The sequence below is a fragment of the Phyllobates terribilis genome, unplaced genomic scaffold (genome assembly GCF_046119375.1).
Source record: "Phyllobates terribilis strain yellow unplaced genomic scaffold, ASM4611937v1 Scaffold_2__4_contigs__length_985480577, whole genome shotgun sequence".
Taxonomy (NCBI): Eukaryota; Metazoa; Chordata; class Amphibia; order Anura; family Dendrobatidae; genus Phyllobates; species Phyllobates terribilis.
In genome coordinates, this window is record NW_027362762.1 from 779,766,741 (window position 1) to 779,784,270 (window position 17,530).

General features: G+C 44.0%; 1 protein-coding gene across 1 annotated transcript in view; it reads left to right on the top strand.

Annotated features, from left to right (window-relative positions):
* Positions 1 to 17,530, top strand: part of DHRSX (dehydrogenase/reductase X-linked) — a 724,432-nt gene that overhangs the window by 260,566 nt on the left and 446,336 nt on the right. Inside the window, exon 4 of the mRNA XM_073667356.1 lies at positions 16,966 to 17,067. Within this exon, the coding sequence (XP_073523457.1) occupies positions 16,966 to 17,067 (102 nt within the window). The remainder of the gene's footprint in view (positions 1 to 16,965; positions 17,068 to 17,530) is intronic.

Here is a 17,530-nt window from a genome sequence, read left to right on the forward strand (position 1 = left end):
AAAGCATGGAAGGACTGGTGGAAAGCATGCCGAGATGCAGGAAAGCTGTGATTAAAAATCATGGTTAGTCCACCACATATTGATTTCTGAACTGTTCATGAGTTAAAACATGAGTAGTTTGAGGTCTGAAAGCTCTGTTTCTTTTTTAGAATTTTGACGCTTTATCATTTCCTGCAAATAAATACAAAATTTTTAGCTTTGAATTTCGGTTTAGCTTTGAATTTTCTAGTTTATAGACTAAAACAAAAATGTACATTTTACTCAAAAATATACCTATAAAGAGAAAAATCTGAGAAACTGAAAATTTTGCAGTGGTCTCTTAATTTTTGCCAGAGCTGTATGTATGTATTTATATATATAAACCGGGTAAAATAAGTATTGAACAAGTTACAAATTTTCTAAATAAGTAAATTACTAAGAGTGCTATTGACATGAAATTCTCACCAGATGTCGGTATCAACCCATCCAATCCACACAGACGAATAAATCAAACCATAGATTTCCATTAATAAAGTTATGTATAATAGTGAGAAATGACACAGGGAAAAGGTATTGAACCCACTTACTGAAATTCATTTAATGCTTCGTTCAAAAGTCTTTGTTGGTGATGACAGCTTCAAGACACCTTCTGTATGGAGAAACTAGTACAATGCATTGCTCAGGTGTGATTTTGGCCTATTCTTACACACAAACACTCTTCAAATCCTGGAGGGCCCGTGGGCTCTTTCAATTAAGTTTGAGCTTTAGTTCCTGGCTGGGCCAATCTAGCAGCTTTATTTTCTTTCTCTGAAATCAATTGAGAGTTTCCTTTGCTGTGTGTTTGGGATCACTTTCTTGCTGAAATGTCCACCCTCGTTTCATCTTCATCATCCTAGTAGATGGCAGCAGATTTTTATAAAGAATGAGTCGGTACATTTGTACATTCATCTTTCCTTCAATTATATGAAGTTTGCCAGTGCCGTATGCTGAAAAACAGCCCCACACCATGATGTTCCCATCTCCAAACTTCACTTATGGTATGGTGTTTCTGGAGTAATATGCAGTGCCTTTTGGACTCCAAAAGTGGTGCGTATTTTGGCATCTGAAGAGTTAAATTTTAGTCTCATCTGATCAGACTATATTCTCACAGTATTTCATAGACTTGTCTAAAGGTTGTTGAGCAAACGTTGAACCCGCTTGAACATGCTTTTTGTTCAGCAATGGAGTCTTTCCTGCTGAGCGTGCATACAAGCCACGGAGGGTTGAGTGCATTACTTATAGTTTTCTTTGAAAACTCCCAGGTGCAGGTCGGGGGGCACCTGGGAAATAGTGACCACAACATTTTACAATTCCACATGTGCTTCAGTAGGGTGCCCAGCAAGGGAGTCACAAAAACACTGAACTTCAGGAGGGCAAAGTTTGATCAGCTAAGAGATGCCCTTCACCTTATAGACTGGGATAGTATCTTTAGTAATAGGAGCACGGATAGAAAATGGGAAATTTTCAAAACAGTCCTACATAGTCACTGTAGAAGGTACATACCTTATGGGAATAAAAGGGCTAGGAATAGGAGGAAGCCAATGTGGCTAAATAAGGAAGTCAAGAGGGCAATGAAAAACAAAAAAAGGGCTTTCGGCAAACTTAAACAAGAAGGCAGCGAGGAAGGGCTAATATCTTATAGGGAAAAAAACAAAATCTGTAAGAAACAAATAAGAATAGCAAAAGAGGAGACAGAGAGACTAATTGCCAAGGAAAGTAAAACGAATCCCAAACTGTTCTTTAACTATATAAACAGTAAAAGGATTAAAACTGATGGCGTTGGCCCATTGAAAAATAACCTGGGTAAAATCATAGAGGGCGATGAGGGTAAAGCAAACCTACTCAATAGCTTCTTCTCCACTGTTTTCACAAAAGAAAACAATTTATCGGAGGAAATGCAGAGTGATAAAGTAAACCCTCCGCTAAATATCACCCACCTAACCCAGGAGGAAGTTCAGAAACGCCTAAGTAATATCAAAATAGACAAGTCACCAGGCCCAGATGGCATACACCCCCGGGTACTAAAAGAATTAAGTAATGTGATAGACAGGCCGCTGTATCTTATATTCAAGCACTCTTTATGGACAGGGACTGTCCCACTAGACTGGCGCCAAGCAAATGTGGTACCAATATTCAAAAAGGGGTCTAAAAGTGACCCTGGGAACTATAGACCAGTCAGCTTAACGTCTGTTGTGGGTAAATTGTTTGAAGGATTTCTTAGAGATGCTATTGTAGAATATCTTAATGATAATAACTGTCTAACTCCATATCAACATGGATTCATGAGGGATCGCTCCTGCCAAACAAACCTGATGGCCTTCTACGAGGAGGTGAGCTCACAGCTGGACCGGGGAGAGTCAGTGGATGTTGTATACCTTGACTTCTCCAAAGCGTTTGATACCGTGCCACACAAAAGGTTGGTATATAAAATGAGAATGCTTGGTCTGGGGGATAATGTGTGCAAGTGGGTAAATAGCTGGCTGAGTGATAGAAAGCAGAGGGTGGTTATCAATGGAGTAAGCTCAGGGGGTGTCAGGATTACTAGCGGGGTGCCTCAAGGGTCTGTCTTGGGCCCTATATTATTTAATATATTTATTAATGATCTAGTGGAAGGGTTGCATAGTAAAATAGCAATATTTGCAGATGATACTAAACTTTGTAAAGTAATTAATACAGATGAGGATAGGGCACAGCTACAGGAGGATTTAGATAAATTGGGGAGTTGGGCCAAAAAATGGCAAATGGGGTTCAATGCCGATAAATGTAAGGTCATTCACATGGGAAAGAAAAACAGCAGTCACCCATACATATTAAATGGGAAACCGTTGGGGAAATATGACATGGAGAAGGACCTGGGCGTCTTGGTTAATAGCAAATTAAATTGGAGTGCCCAGTGTCAGGCAGCAGCTGCGAAGGCAAATAGAGTCATGGCATGCATCAGAAGAGGAATAGGGGCATATGATAAGAACATTGTTCTTCCTCTGTATAAAGCGCTGGTAAGGCCGCACTTAGAATATTGTGCACAGTTCTGGGCTCCGGTGCTCAGGAAAGACATATTGGAGCTAGAGAGGGTACAAAGGAGGGCGACTAAGGTAATAAAGGGAATGGAGGGACTAGAATACCCAGAGAGGTTGTCAAAATTAGGCCTATTTACGTTGGAAAAGAGAAGGCTTAGGGGAGACCTCATAAACATGTATAAATACATCAGGGGGCAGTACAGAGATCTCTCCCATGACCTGTTTATACCAAGGATGGTGACAAAGACGAGGGGGCACACTATGCTTCTGGAGGAAAGGAGGTTCCTGCACCAGCATAGAAGGGGATTCTTTACGGTCAGAGCCGTGAGACTCTGGAACTCTCTGGGAGAGGAAGTGGTGATGTCCAACTCACTTAATGAGTTCAAGAGAGGCCTGGACGCCTTTCTTGAGAACAATAAAATTACATCTTATGCTTAGTTAATTAATCCAGGGATTTAATCTGATTGCCAGATTGGTGTCGGGAAGTGAATTTTTCCTCAATTATGTAAATTGGCCTATACCGCATGTTTTTGTTTTTTTTTTTTTTGCCTTCCCCTGGATCAACGCTGCGGAATAGCTGCAGTGCACAAGAAATAGGCTGAACTGGATGGACGCTTGTCTTTTTTCAGCCTTATAAACTATGTAACTATGAAACAATTGTTCCTGCTGATGCCAAGTCTTTCTGTAGCTCTCCACAGCTGGTCCTTGGCTCTTAGGCTACTCTTCTGATAATTCTTTTCACTCCACCTCTGTCTGAAATCTAGCAGGTAGCACCTGGTCATGGCCGGTTTATGGTGAAATGATGTTCTTTCCACTTTCGAATTATAATGGCCCCAACAGTGCTCACTGGAACCTTCAGTAGTTTAGACATTCTTCTGTAACCAATGCAATCATTATGTTTTGCAACAATAAGGTTGCGAAGGTCTTGAGACAGTTCACTAGGTTTATCCATCATGAGATTTTTCTTGTGTAGCACCTTGGTTATGAGACACCTTTTTATCCAGGCCAGGCCATCAATTGAACCGGATGATAGTGAAAAATAATAAGTGGCAGGATGGTTTTCTAATTACTGGTAATTTCAGCTGGGCTCATGAATTTCCATGGCTTTTTGCACCTCTCTTTCTAAATGTGTTCAATACTTTTTCCTTTTGTTATTTCTCATTATTACAAATAACTTAATTTATAAACATCTATGGTTTGATTTCTTTGCCTGCGGATTGGATAAGTTGTTACCGATATCTGGTGACAATTTCATGTTAATCACACCTTTAGAAATATATTTACCATATATACTATAAGCCAACTTTTTCAGCACATTTTTTATGCTGACAAAGCCCCCCTCGGCTTATACTCGAGTGAGGGTCCCACTTATTTTCCGGCTGTGGATGGTGGGATGGGTGGGGGTCGGAGGTGGAAGAGTGGGGCACAGGCAGTAGCGGTAGCCGATTGCTGCACCTATCACATGTGCCCACTACTAAAGAGAATGGAGAGGCGTGAATATTCATTCTCCTTAATAGCGCACACTGTCAATCGCAGCCTCCGACTCCTGTAGCAGCTCAGCTATCCACTGTGCCCGCTATTAGAGTATGACTATTCACTCCTCCCCATCACATGGGCATGGAGAGGAGTGAATATTCATTCTCTTTACACAGCATGCAGAATTATTAGGCAAATGCGTATTTTGATCACATGATACTTTTTATACATGTTGTCCTACTCCAAGCTGCATAGGCTTGAGAGCCAACTACCAATTAAGTAAATCTGGTGATGTGCATCTCTGTAATATCTGCACAGAGATTGAAGCTTCAGAGACTGGGAGTTCTGTGGAAACTGCTTGGGTAAGAATACAAGGAGAGAACAACAGAAAGGACACCATTGTAGGCATTTACTACAGGCCACCTGGGCAAGCTGAAGATATGGATGAACTCTTTATGTATCAAATGACCAAGTTCTCCAAAAAATATGACGTAGTGGTCATGGGAGATTTCAACTATCCAGACATTTGTTGGGAATCTCTCTCAAGTAAAACTAACAGGTCAAGCAAATTCTTATCCTCTCTTGCTGACAACTTTATCTTCCAAAAGGTAGGGGAGAAAACAAGGGGATCTGCTACTTTGGATCTAATCCTTATAAACAGGGAGGAAATGGTTGAGGAGGTAAAGGTGGCTGGGACCCTAGGAGGCAGCGATCATGCTATTATAGAATTTTGGATAACTAGAGGAGGAAGACATGTGAAGACTCAAACTTCAAGGTTAGATTTTAGAAAGGCAGATTTTAAGAGACTCAGAAAGAGAATAGGAGGGATCCAATGGCTGGATGTCCTTAAGGACAAAAATGTCCAGGAGGGATGGGAAATTTTTAAAAATGAGATTCTCAAAGCACAATCGTTAACAATCCCGAAAAGTAGGAAGAATGGGAAGCATTTAAGGAAACCAGGATGGATGAACACAGAACTTAAACACATGCTAAAAAGAAAGAAAGAAATGTTTATTAAATGGAAAGAGGGAGGCATATCTAAAGAAGATTATAATGCAGTCTGCAGATCCTGCAGGGCACGTATCAGGTTAGCTAAAGCTGACAATGAATTAAGGCTTGCAAGAGATGTCAAAAGCAATAAAAAAGGATTTTGGGGGTATGTCAAAAGTAAAAGAAAAGTCAAAGATGCTATAGGATTTTTACAGGATGAAAATGGAGAAATGGTAAGAGAGGATGTTGAGAAGGCCGAACTTTTTAATTCCTATTTTGCATCTGTTTTCTCTCAGAAAGAAAATGTAACATCAGCTGATCTTCACTGTCCTTTTAAAGGAATAGAGGAATCCAAGTTATCAGTAAACAGAAAGATTGTGAGGGAATATTTAGCTAACATAAATGAGTTCAAGTCTCCAGGTCCAGATGAATTACACCCCAGAGTACTGAAGGAGATTGTAGAAGAAATTTTAGAACCACTCTCCATAATCTTTGAAAATTCTTGGAGAACAGGAGAAGTCCCAGAAGACTGGAGAAGAGCAAATGTTGTTCCTATCTTCAAAAAGGGGAAGAAGGTGGACCCAGGGAACTATAGGCCGGTGAGTCTGACTTCTATACCAGGAAAGATCTTTGAACAAATTATTAAACAACATGTATGTAAGTACATGGATAAGAATGAAGTGATTAACCAGAGTCAGCATGGGTTTGTAACTAACAAGTCATGTCAGACTAACTTAATTTCCTTCTATGACAGAATCACTGACTGGGTGGATCAGGGAAATGCTGTAGATATAGTATATCTTGACTTCAGCAAAGCATTTGACAAAGTATCTCACATCATCCTTATTGAAAAAATGACCAAGTATGCAATGGACCAGGCAACTGTTAGGTGGATTCATAACTGGCTTAGTGATCGGACTCAAAGGGTGGTTGTAAATGGCTTCACATCCAGCTGGATGAATGTCTCAAGTGGGGTACCACAGGGCTCCGTCCTGGGACCTGTATTGTTCAACATCTTTATCAATGATTTAGATGAAGGAATTGAGGGTAAACTGATTAAATTTGCTGATGACACAAAGCTAGGAGGGATAGCTAATACTAGAGAAGAGAGAGAGAGGATTCAAAAAGACCTAAATAAACTGGAGCAGTGGGCAGCAACCAACAGAATGGTTTTTAACAGGGAAAAATGCAAAGTACTACATCTGGGCAATAAAAATGAAAAAAGCATATACAGAATGGGAGGAATAGAGCTAAGCAACAGTACATGTGAAAAAGACTTAGGTATACTAATAGATCATAGACTGAACATGAGTCAACAGTGTGATTCAGCAGCAAAAAAGGCAAATACAATTCTGGGATGTATTAACAGAAGCATACAGTCTAGATCACGTGAAGTCATTATCGGTCTTTACTCCTCTTTGGTCAGACCTCATCTGGAATACTGTGTACAGTTTTGGGCACCACATTTTAAAAAAGACATAGACAAACTGGAGCAAGTTCAGAGAAGAGCGACCAGAATGGTGACTGGTCTGCAAACCATGTCCTATGAGGAACGGTTGCAGGATTTGGGAATGTTTAGCTTGCAAAAAAGAAGACTGAGAGGAGACTTAATAGCTGTCTACAAATATGTCAAGGGCTGTCACATTGTAGAAGGATCATCTTTATTCTCATTTGCACAAGGAAAGACTAGAAGCAATGGGATGAAACTAAATGGGAGGAGACACAGATTAGATATTAGAAAAAACTTTTTGACAGTTAGGGTGATTAATGAGTGGAACAGGCTGCCACGAGAGGTGGTGAGTTCCCCTTCAATGGACGTCTTCAAACAGAGGCTGGACAGACATCTGTCTGAGATGATCTAGTGAATCCTGCTTTGAGCAGGGGGTTGGACCAGATGACCCAGGAGGTCCCTTCCAACTCTACCATTCTATGATTCTATGATTCTATGATTCTATGAATGAGGAGGGGTGTTGACTAATGACATCAACACCCTATATAAGGTGTGCTTAATTATTAGGAAGCTTCCTTTCCTTTGGCAAAATGGGTCAGAAAAGTCCAGAATTGTGAGATGTCTTGCAGAGGGATGCAGCAGTCTTGAAATTTCCAAACTTTTGAAGCGTGATCACCGAACAATGAAGCGTTTCAATGCAAATAGCCAACAGGGTCGCAAGAAGCGTGTTGGCCAAAAAGGCGCAAAATAACTGCCCATGAATTGAGGAAAATCAAGTGTGAAGCTGCCAAGATGCCATTCGCCACCAGTTTTGCCATATTTCAGAGCTGCAACATTACTGGAGTATCAAAAAGCACAAGATGTGCGATACTCAGGGACATGGCCATGATAAGGAAGGCTGAAAAACGACCACCTTTGAACAAGAAACATAAGATAAAACGTCAAGAATGGGTCAAGAAATATCTTAAGACTGATTTTTCAAAGGTTTTATGGATTGATGAAATGAGCGTGACTCTTGATTGGGCCAGATGGATGAGCTAGAGGCTGGATCAATAAAGGGCAGAGAGCTCCACTCCGACTCAGACGCCAGCAAGGTGGAGGTGGGGTACTGGTATGGGCTGGTATCATCAAAGATGAACTTGTGGGACCTTTTCGGGTTGAGGATGGAGTGAAGGTCAACTCCCAGACCTACTGCCAGTTTCTGGAAGACAACTTCTTCAAGCAGTGGTACAGGAAGAAGTCGGTATCTTTCAAGAAAAACATGATTTTCATGCAGGACAATGCTCCATCACATGCATCCAACTACTCCACAGCGTGGCTGGCCAGTAAAAGTCTAAAAGAAGAAAAAATAATGACATGGCCCCCTTGTTCACCTGATCTGAACCCCATAGAGAACCTGTGGTCCATCATAAAATGTGAGATCTACAGGGAGGGAAAACAGTACACCTCTTGGAACAGTGTCTGGGAGGTTGTGGTGACTGCTGCATGCAATGTTGATCGAAAACAGATCAAGCAACTTACAGAATCTATGGATGGAAGGCTGTTGAGTGTCATCATAAAGAAAGGTGGCTATATTGATCACTAATTTGTTTGGTTTTTGTTTTTGCATGTCAGAAATATTTATTTATAAATTTTGTGCATTGATATTGGTTTACCTGGTGAAAATAAACAAGTGAGATGGGATTATATTTGGTTTTTATTAAGTTGCCTAATAATTCTGCACAGTAATAGTTACCTGCACAAACAGATATCCTCCTAAGATAGCCAAATCTAAAAAAAAAACACTCCAACTTCCAAAAATATTAAGCTTGAATATTTATGACTCTTTTCGGTTGATTGAAAACATAGTTGTTGATCAATAATAAAAAATAATCCTCTAAAATACAACTTGCCTAATAATTCTGCACACAGTGTAGTAGCGGGCACACAGGATCTCTGAGCAGCAGCAGGAAGCCGGCCGCTGTGACTGACAGTGTGTGCTATTAAGGATGCAGCGCTGGAGCAGAAGGAAGGAAGGTGAGTAGAACTGTTTATTTTTTTCATCTGTGCAGTGACGGGAGGTGGCAATGCATACCAGGATTGGGGATGAGGGGGGAATGCATTCCAGGATTGGGGATGAGGGGGCCATGCATACCAGGATTCGGGATGAGGTGGCCATGCATATCAGGATTGGGGATGAGGGGACCATGCATACCAGGATGGGGATGAGAGGGCCATGCATACCAGGATGGGGATGAGTGGGCCTTGCATACCACGATTGGGGATGAGGGGGCCATGCATACCAGGATTGCGGAAGAGTGGGCCATGCATACCAGGATTGGGGAAGAGGGACCCATGCATACCAGGATTGAGGATGAGGGGCCCGTGCATACCAGGATTGGGGATGAGGGGTCCATGCATACCAGGATTGGGGATGAGGGGCCCATGCATACCAAAATTGAGGATGAGGGGCCATGCATACCAGGATAGGGGATGAGGAGGCCATGCATACCAGGATGGGGAAATTTACCAGTAGCTGCTGCATTTCCCACTCTAGGCTTATACTCGAGTCAATAAGTTTTCCCAGTTTTTTTGTGGTAAAATTAGGTGCCTCGGCTTATATTCGGGTCAGCTTATACTCAAGTATATATGGTACTTAGAAAATTGTTGACAAGTCCAATATTTATTTCATCCCCAGGGTGTATGTATGTGTATACACAAGGTGCCAGAGATTTGAACCTTTTTATTTATTTAGTTCCAATTTTTATGGTCGTTAGCAAAGCAGCATTGTTCACACAGTTATAATGTAGAGCAGCCCAGAGATACACCTGCAAGAAATTATGCGAGCATCGCTCCCTTGGTAAAGTCCATAAAAGTTAGCACTAAATAAAAAGAGGCATATCCCTGGAACTGTATGGCAGATTTAAAAAAATAAACCGAATATTCCAGGGAGCAGCAGGAATAAAATAAGAGCAAAAACTGTCCACCTTGTCCTGGCTAGAGGTCCTCTTTAAAAAGTTCTTGCTTTTAAAATAAACTTTTGTATCATCTAGTTTCTTGTATATTTCTCTTCTCCCATCTCCTTATATTTTGGTGGCTTACTGTTGTTTTGCAGCACTGTTTCTGAGCTTAAATCCAAACAGTGACAACATCTACGTGAAGTGTGTACGGGAGCTTCCCCGGGTACTTCCTGGTAGTTTTCCTAGCAACCTATAGAGATTTACAGTGCTGATAGGTTAATTGACTTCCTATATCATTGTCCTTAATGTGATGTTGTGAAAAGGTAAAATATATTTATAGTAATATGAGTGATACCATCTTTGTGCAGCTCTGGAATATGTTGGCGCTATATAATCATATAATCAATAAAAAATAGAATATTTTTTTTAGTATAAATCCTTTTTTTTTCTAAAAGCTTAATGCACACCCCATAGGCCTCCATATAGTATAATGCACTCCTCATCGGCCTGCATATAGTATAATGCACTCGCCATCGGCCTCCATACAGTATAATACACTCCCCATAGGCCTCTATACAGTATAATGCATTCCCCATCGGCCTCCATATAGTATAATGCACTCCCCATAGGCCTCCATACAGTACAATGCACTCCTCCTTGTTCTCACACTGCTCCAGTCTCGGTAGCGAGCACCCGCACATCTTAGTACAGTGGGCTCCATGTAGTGACCTCATCATGCCCGCTGTCAGTGTCATCAGACGCAGAGGGGGATTGATGTGAGCGCGACGCTCCCTCACTCAACATTGCTTTCAACTGTATCGGCAACCAGTCAATACAGTTGAATTTGCGAAGATGGGCAGGGTACCCGGAGCTGGGCTCCTCCCCCCACACCACCTGGCTCACGGACCCCACATTGGCCATGTGGCAGTACAGTGCAGGGAGATAATGTCTCCCTGCTCTGCTGCAGAGTTTAAATGCATCAGCGCAAGTCGATACGTTTTACAGTAGTGTAGCTCCGGGTGGGCCCCTCAGAGCGTGGGGCCCGAGGCAACCTCCCACTCTGCCCCCCCTACTGGGTATCACACATTACACCACTGCTCCCATAGAAGTGGATAGAGTGGGGTCACATCTGACATACGTTAGATATTCCATATCTAATCCCATCCTGTGCGATACACTGCGCTGAGCTCAATATCTAATCCCATCATGTGATACACTACATTGAGCCCTGTATCTAATGCCAGCATGTTACTCTAAGCGTATATCTAATAACACACGTGATACACTCCGCGTATCTAACCCCAGCTTATGATACAGCTAGCAGCACCATCTAACAGAATCGGTGCTGCTGACCATCTTCAGTGACGCTGTACTTGTCAGTATCACTCTGCAGTCACCAACAAAATGGCTCCGCACTGTAATCTTAAACTTCTTTACTCATTCTTTCTTATCTTTTTACAAACACCCAGATGGGGAGGAGAGGAGCGACGTCAGACACGTGAGCAGACCCCGCCCACATTTACTGCAGTCATAATGTGAGCTAGCTGTACACTAGGTTTTCATGGCAAATTTCAGCAGCTGCTCCCCCTAGTGTTTAAAAGTGGAAATACCAAACCTTTTTAAATTATTTTTCATATTTTACTTCATTAAAAACAAATTATATTTAAAAAAAATTAAAACATTAATACTTTACATTTTTTCAATTGTTAATTTTTTTTTTTTTGACGGCACCTTCCCTTTAAAACCATAGATCTGTGAGGTGTGCACTTCAGGTGTTCACCCGAAACTTGATATATGGTGGCAATTTGTTATATGTAGCACCTTGCTTGTTTACCCAACTTCCATAGAAATAGATGGAAAAAGTTGAGTATATGCATGGCTGCCTCTACATTCATTCTCCACTTAGAAGCCTTAAAATGGTTGGGGATCCTGTTCACAATACTATCTCTGGCACCTGCATCTGTGTTAAGAGCGAGTTCCCCCAACCAGTTTGCTGCACTTTGCCAACATTTTTCATATCCTGTGGTTGTAATGTAACTTCACTTCCTTTTGCTCATTGACATATGTAACAGCACACCCAGTGGTTAGTCATGGAACTACCATTAATACTTGTCAATCAACTACCTTTTATAAGCAACCTAACTGCCGATATGAGGTATATACCTGAAACATATGGACTCTTATTTGTTAATTGCACATTGTACAAAACGTCCATGTATCTAATTATTTAATTTTGCTTGCTATATCTGTGGCATGTACCATTATGTTATAAATGATTATGTGAATATGACGCGCCCCCTGGGCCGCGTGAGGAACCTGGAACCGGGCCCCTTTGTGGGATGCTGGGAGTTGTAGTCACCGTGGCAGCGACCCGGTCCCGTGGCTCAGGGTGGTCAAACCAGTGGCAGTCTTTTATGGGGTTTTTATGGTTTAATGTCCGACTACGCCACCCGTGGATTGCGGTCAATAAGAACCGCCGCTGCTGAGCAGACCTCTGAGGCCGGTGTGGTGTGTGCAGCTAAAGATGGGATAACTCCCCACGGAAAGAGTATGGCCTCAGGGCAGGGAATGTGGATGACGGGAGTGGTGGTGCACGGGCGTCCCAGCACTAGTAGTGCTGGTGCGGCAATGAAGCACAGAGACGTGGGGTTGCAGTTCAAGTTCTTTACTCACAGTTCTTTATATTCCAAGTCACTCCGCCGCCAATGACTGCCCAAGCTGTGCTGCGTCCACCAGGCGCGGGGCTCGGTCAACACCCAGGCAATTCCAGAGTGTGGCACAGGTCTCCCTTCTATTCCTTTCTCTGGCCGTGCCCCACCAGTGACACTAAGTCTGTCCAGCTCCCGCGGGCCTTCTCTTGGGAGGGCTTCGTGCTCACCTCCCTGACCCTATGTGGTGTGCCTTTCTAGTAGGTGTAGCGAGGGGTCGCATCAAGATATGATCACGACCGCCGGTCCTTGGCTGAGGATTAGTCACCTCCACCAACTTGGGATCCGATACCCTGTTCTGCCAACCCGTCACCCGTAATCTCCTGGGTCCTTAGGGTTCCTTCTGGCTTTGTGCCTCTGGGCCTCTCTTGATGTTCTGTTCCTTTCTGTTTCTGTTCCTTTCTGTTCCTTTCTTCTGGCTCTGGCCTTCACTCTAGGCCTGCCTTGTGGAGCTGGGCCCAGCCTGAGCCACAGCTCCCTGTCAGCCCTCCTGGCTGAACTTCTTCTCTCCTCCTCCTCACTGTCTGAACTCACTTCTTCTACTCCCAGAACTAAGATGGTGCCCACCTTATATACCTCCCTCTCTGTGTATAAGCCCAGGTGACTTGCAACCAATGGGCTCCTACCTATGCCCAGAGACCCCCTCCTGCTCCTACATCACTGGGTTTTCCTCCCCCCTCCCCACTCCAGCCAGGGACAGATTCTGTCGTGCCTGCATTACTGTCTAATGGGAACACCGTTGAGCTGTCCCCCGGAAATGGGGTGTGTGTGGTGCATGCAGCCTACCGAGCCCTGGTCCACACTCCATCCTTACCCGGGAGTGGAATATCACACCTCTGGTTGAGGTGCAATACCTCTGTAGCGACCGAACCCTCGGGGCGCTACATTCCCCCCCGGTAAACCACAGCACGTCCTCGGGCTGGAAAAGAGCAAAGACAATTCAAAAACATACAAAATTTTTAGAATGCATTCGCATATAAGACAATAACCATTTAACCCATCCCTTTATGGGAGGCACTTTTCTCCTTTAACGTTACTGGTACACTTTTCTCTTTTAACAAATATTACAAGACTTTCTTCACACATATAAAATACCATAAAACTTCTTTTAGCAGCATATAAAACTTTTCATTATAAAACATCTTTAAGTAAACATATTCTTGGGTACTGGCCGCAGTGCATCTTGCGACCAGGTGTCCTTTCTTCTTAAAGGTGCAACAGTCCAGTAAATTTGTCTTGAGGTAGACGTTGCAGTCTTTTTATAAAACCAGTAGGGGGCGCTTTAGGAAGCGCAACTATTTACAGGATGGCCGCTCTCAGTCCTCGGCCAGGTAGGGAAAGGGGATGGCTGTTCTCAGTCCCCAGCCAGATTAGGGATATCGGGGGCAACTTTCAAACAGGTAACAGTCCCAACGGGGACCACTCTTTCAGTGAAAACAGCTCCACAACAGTTCTGATACCCTGATGGGTAACTATTTACATTTGTGCGCTGACACTTTTCAGTAGCGGTGTCCTCCTTGCGCACCTTGTTCCTCCGGGTAATCTCCAGGCCCGTCCGGACCCTCTTGGCTTTCTCCATAATCGTATTGTAGCTCCTCCTCAGTTAGCCGGTGGACTTGGAGGGCATATAATCCCTTTGCGCCCTTGTGCCGGGTGTGGGTGACCATGTCACCAGGGTACAGGTAACGTCCGTGATGCCCCTCTGGCAGGTGGCTCTCGACGTCCCTCCTTGTCACGAAGACGTCGTTTGCGGCCCCCGAGTCTCTAATGAAGCCCCAGCCGTGCTCCAGCTGAAACTTTACTACGGTCCCGGTGGCTCGGGGACCGCAGGCGGCTTGGGGATTCTGACGAGCTCTCTGCTTCTGTTCTGCGCTCTGGGCTTGGAGTCGCTCCTCCCTGATACTCCTCTCCCGCCGCTCTCTCTCGAAGGTCGCCAGCTGCTGACGGCAGGACTCCAGGCGACGGGCTGCGTCCGCCCGGGTTTCCTGCGTGAACCCCATTAGGTTTTCGCCAGTGGGGTCCCACTCAAACTGGGCGTCCTGTAGTGGGGGCGGGGTGACTTCCACTGGCTCCGGAGCAGGTATCAGAGGCTCGCGCGGGGGTTGAACTCTCCATGGGCGGCCACTGACCAGCTCGGCCGGCCACACCAGGGGCAGTCCATCCGGGCCGGTGTGCTGGGCGAATAGATCCGCGCCCAGGGGTAGTATGGCTGGGGGCCCCGTTTGGGGGAGCAGCGCCCGGGGGCACTCGGCCTTGCGACCAGGCTGGTGGTCGCCTGCTGGTCGTGCCCGGGAGTGGCGCAGCCAAGGTAGGGGGCGCTGGTGTGGCAGCGGCGCCCGGGTGCACTAGGCCTTGCGTCCCGGCCTGTGACGTCTCTCTCTTTACTGCGCCCGGGGTTAAAGGGCATGGCGCGGGGCGGGGCGTAGCCGCGGCTCTTGCCGCCTGAGGCCTAGCCGGGAGTAGCGGAGGTGCGGTGGCAGGTACGGTCCCCGGGGCTTCGGGTCCCGCAGCGGGAGGCGGGGGCAGGCTTGCGGCCTCAGGGCTTGGGGTGTTGATGTCCCCCTTACCTGCCTCGGTCTCTGTGGCCTCCTCCGCGGCGTCGTCTTCGGCCTCCGGTCCACCTTCACCGCGCTCGGAGGCAGGCGTGCTGCTCGGCGGTGGTAGCGCCTCCTGCGGTCGGATCACGGCTTGCCGGGCCAACTCCTCCTTCCACCCGGCGATCACGTCCCGCTGTGCCCGGACCATCCTCCGTGGATCGAGCAGCATGTATCAGGCACTGGCTGCATGGTTTCAGTCATATATTTTTAACTCCGAAATGTTACGTGTTCCAGAGAAAAACATAATAGCCGCTGGTGATCAAGCCGCACTGGAGACTAGTCAGACAGGCGGATCCCCAGCAGCTTCTCCCCTTCCACTGACCTGGAGTGACAGATCTCTCCATGTGTACATATATAGAGAGAGACCTGTTACTCCAGGGCAGTGGGAGGTGAGAAGCTACTGCAGATCCGCCTGTCTGACTAGTCTCCAGTGCAGCTCGGCCCTGGCAGCCATTGAACTTTGTTTTTCTCTGAAACACCGCAGAGTTTCAGAGTTAAATATATATGGTTGAAATCATGCAGCCCCGATATGATACATGCTGCCCATGGATCAGCTGTCAGGATCCCTTTAACAATAATAGCTCTAAAGGGAACCTGTTATGTTTAACATGCAGCCCAATATTGATATGTAATTTTGTGGTTAAAGATTCATGATTACATGTAATATGTTCAGTTCAATTCTTGCTCACTCTAGCCTTAGGAGTCCAGGTAGTGGTCTTATTGGCAACTGAGAGCCTTCCTTGTATAGGTCTGCCTACAAAGATAACTGTCAGTAGGTGATTAGAACCGTCCACTGGACTCCTAAGCGCAGAAAAAGCAGGAGTTAAAATGATAGAAATTGCAAGGTAAATTGTATCTATTCCCATAAAAATCTACATTAATCTGCTCTGCTCTTGCTGCCATGTATCATGTTGGATGTACCATGTTCTCACTGCTTAATCACTATTTGTATTTAAAGAGGATGTTCCCTTTTAGTAAATAAATGTCCCTGGCGGCAGATTAGTCTTAAGAAACAATCTCCGCTATACTTGCCTTTCCCGGATCCGCCGGGTCTCTTTGTCATGCCTTATCCTGATGAAGAAGTTGAGCAAAACTTCAAAAAGCGTTGATTTTAATTTGTAGTGGACATGAAATAAATAAAAAGAAATTTTAAATCCTTTATTGAAACCAGTTGGTACGTCTTTTCCACGAGAGCAGCCAGCAGCACAGTGAAAACCGTTTGTACTCCACGCTAGGGAAATTGAATCACAGTTAAAGAAGAGGGAGGCAATCACTTTTTCACACAGGGCCCTGTAGGTTTGGATTTCTTTTTCCCTTAATAATAAAGACCTTCATTTAAAAACTGCATCTTCTGTTTACGTGTGTTATCTTGGTCTAATATTTAAATTTATTTGTGATCTGAAACATTTAAGTGTGACAAACATGCAAAAGAATAAGATATCAGGAAGGGGGCAAACACTTTTTCACACCACTGTACATGCATAGTCATTCCATAGAATAGCCTTTTCTTCTATGTATGAATAGGAGTTATTGCCCAATAATGCTGTAACACAATCTGTTAGGTTCTTGTGAATAGATAGCACTGTGCCTTCTCCAAATTGAATTGCTTGCCCTCCAAAATAGGATGTATATTAGCACGGCTTTTTCTTTTTTCATCTGCCAAAAGTCTATGATTAATTTTATGGCTGTAGTGTAAAATGGAACAGAAACTTCACTGCTTCTCTGAAGCCTTTAAAAATGTATTTATAAATGTATTTTCTTCCTTCTCAGTGGAATTTTTATTCTGTGATTTGGCTTCCATGAAGTCCATACGGAATTGTGTACAGAATTTCAAAGCAAAAAATCTGGACCTCCATCTCCTGGTTAATAACGGTGAGTTATTGCTTCATCTTACCAATTATTTCTGGATTGTTTTGTAATCATGAATGATTGTCATTTGTATTAGCCGTAATGTGTTATACCACAGATATTGGAAACTTGTATTGGGCCTTTAAAGGATAATAACAGAACATTTAGATTAATAATCCTATTTACTATAATTGTCACTAGGTGACAAATTGTAACCTGCTATTTAGTACAGGATACTTTGTCAGGATCTCAATTAGGATTCAATGCTTTCTAAACTTGAATCTCAGTTGCTGTGCTAGAGAAGCATGTTTCTCATGGGAAATAGGTATGAAGCTGATGAAGAGGAAAGGAAAGGAAATTTCTTCTCTTCCACAAGCCATAGCCAGTACCTTGATGAAAAGACAAATAAAAGAGTTAATGTAATTTATGCTAGCCAAATGTTCATTTAAGGTACCGTCACACTTAGCGACGCTACAGCGATCCCGAC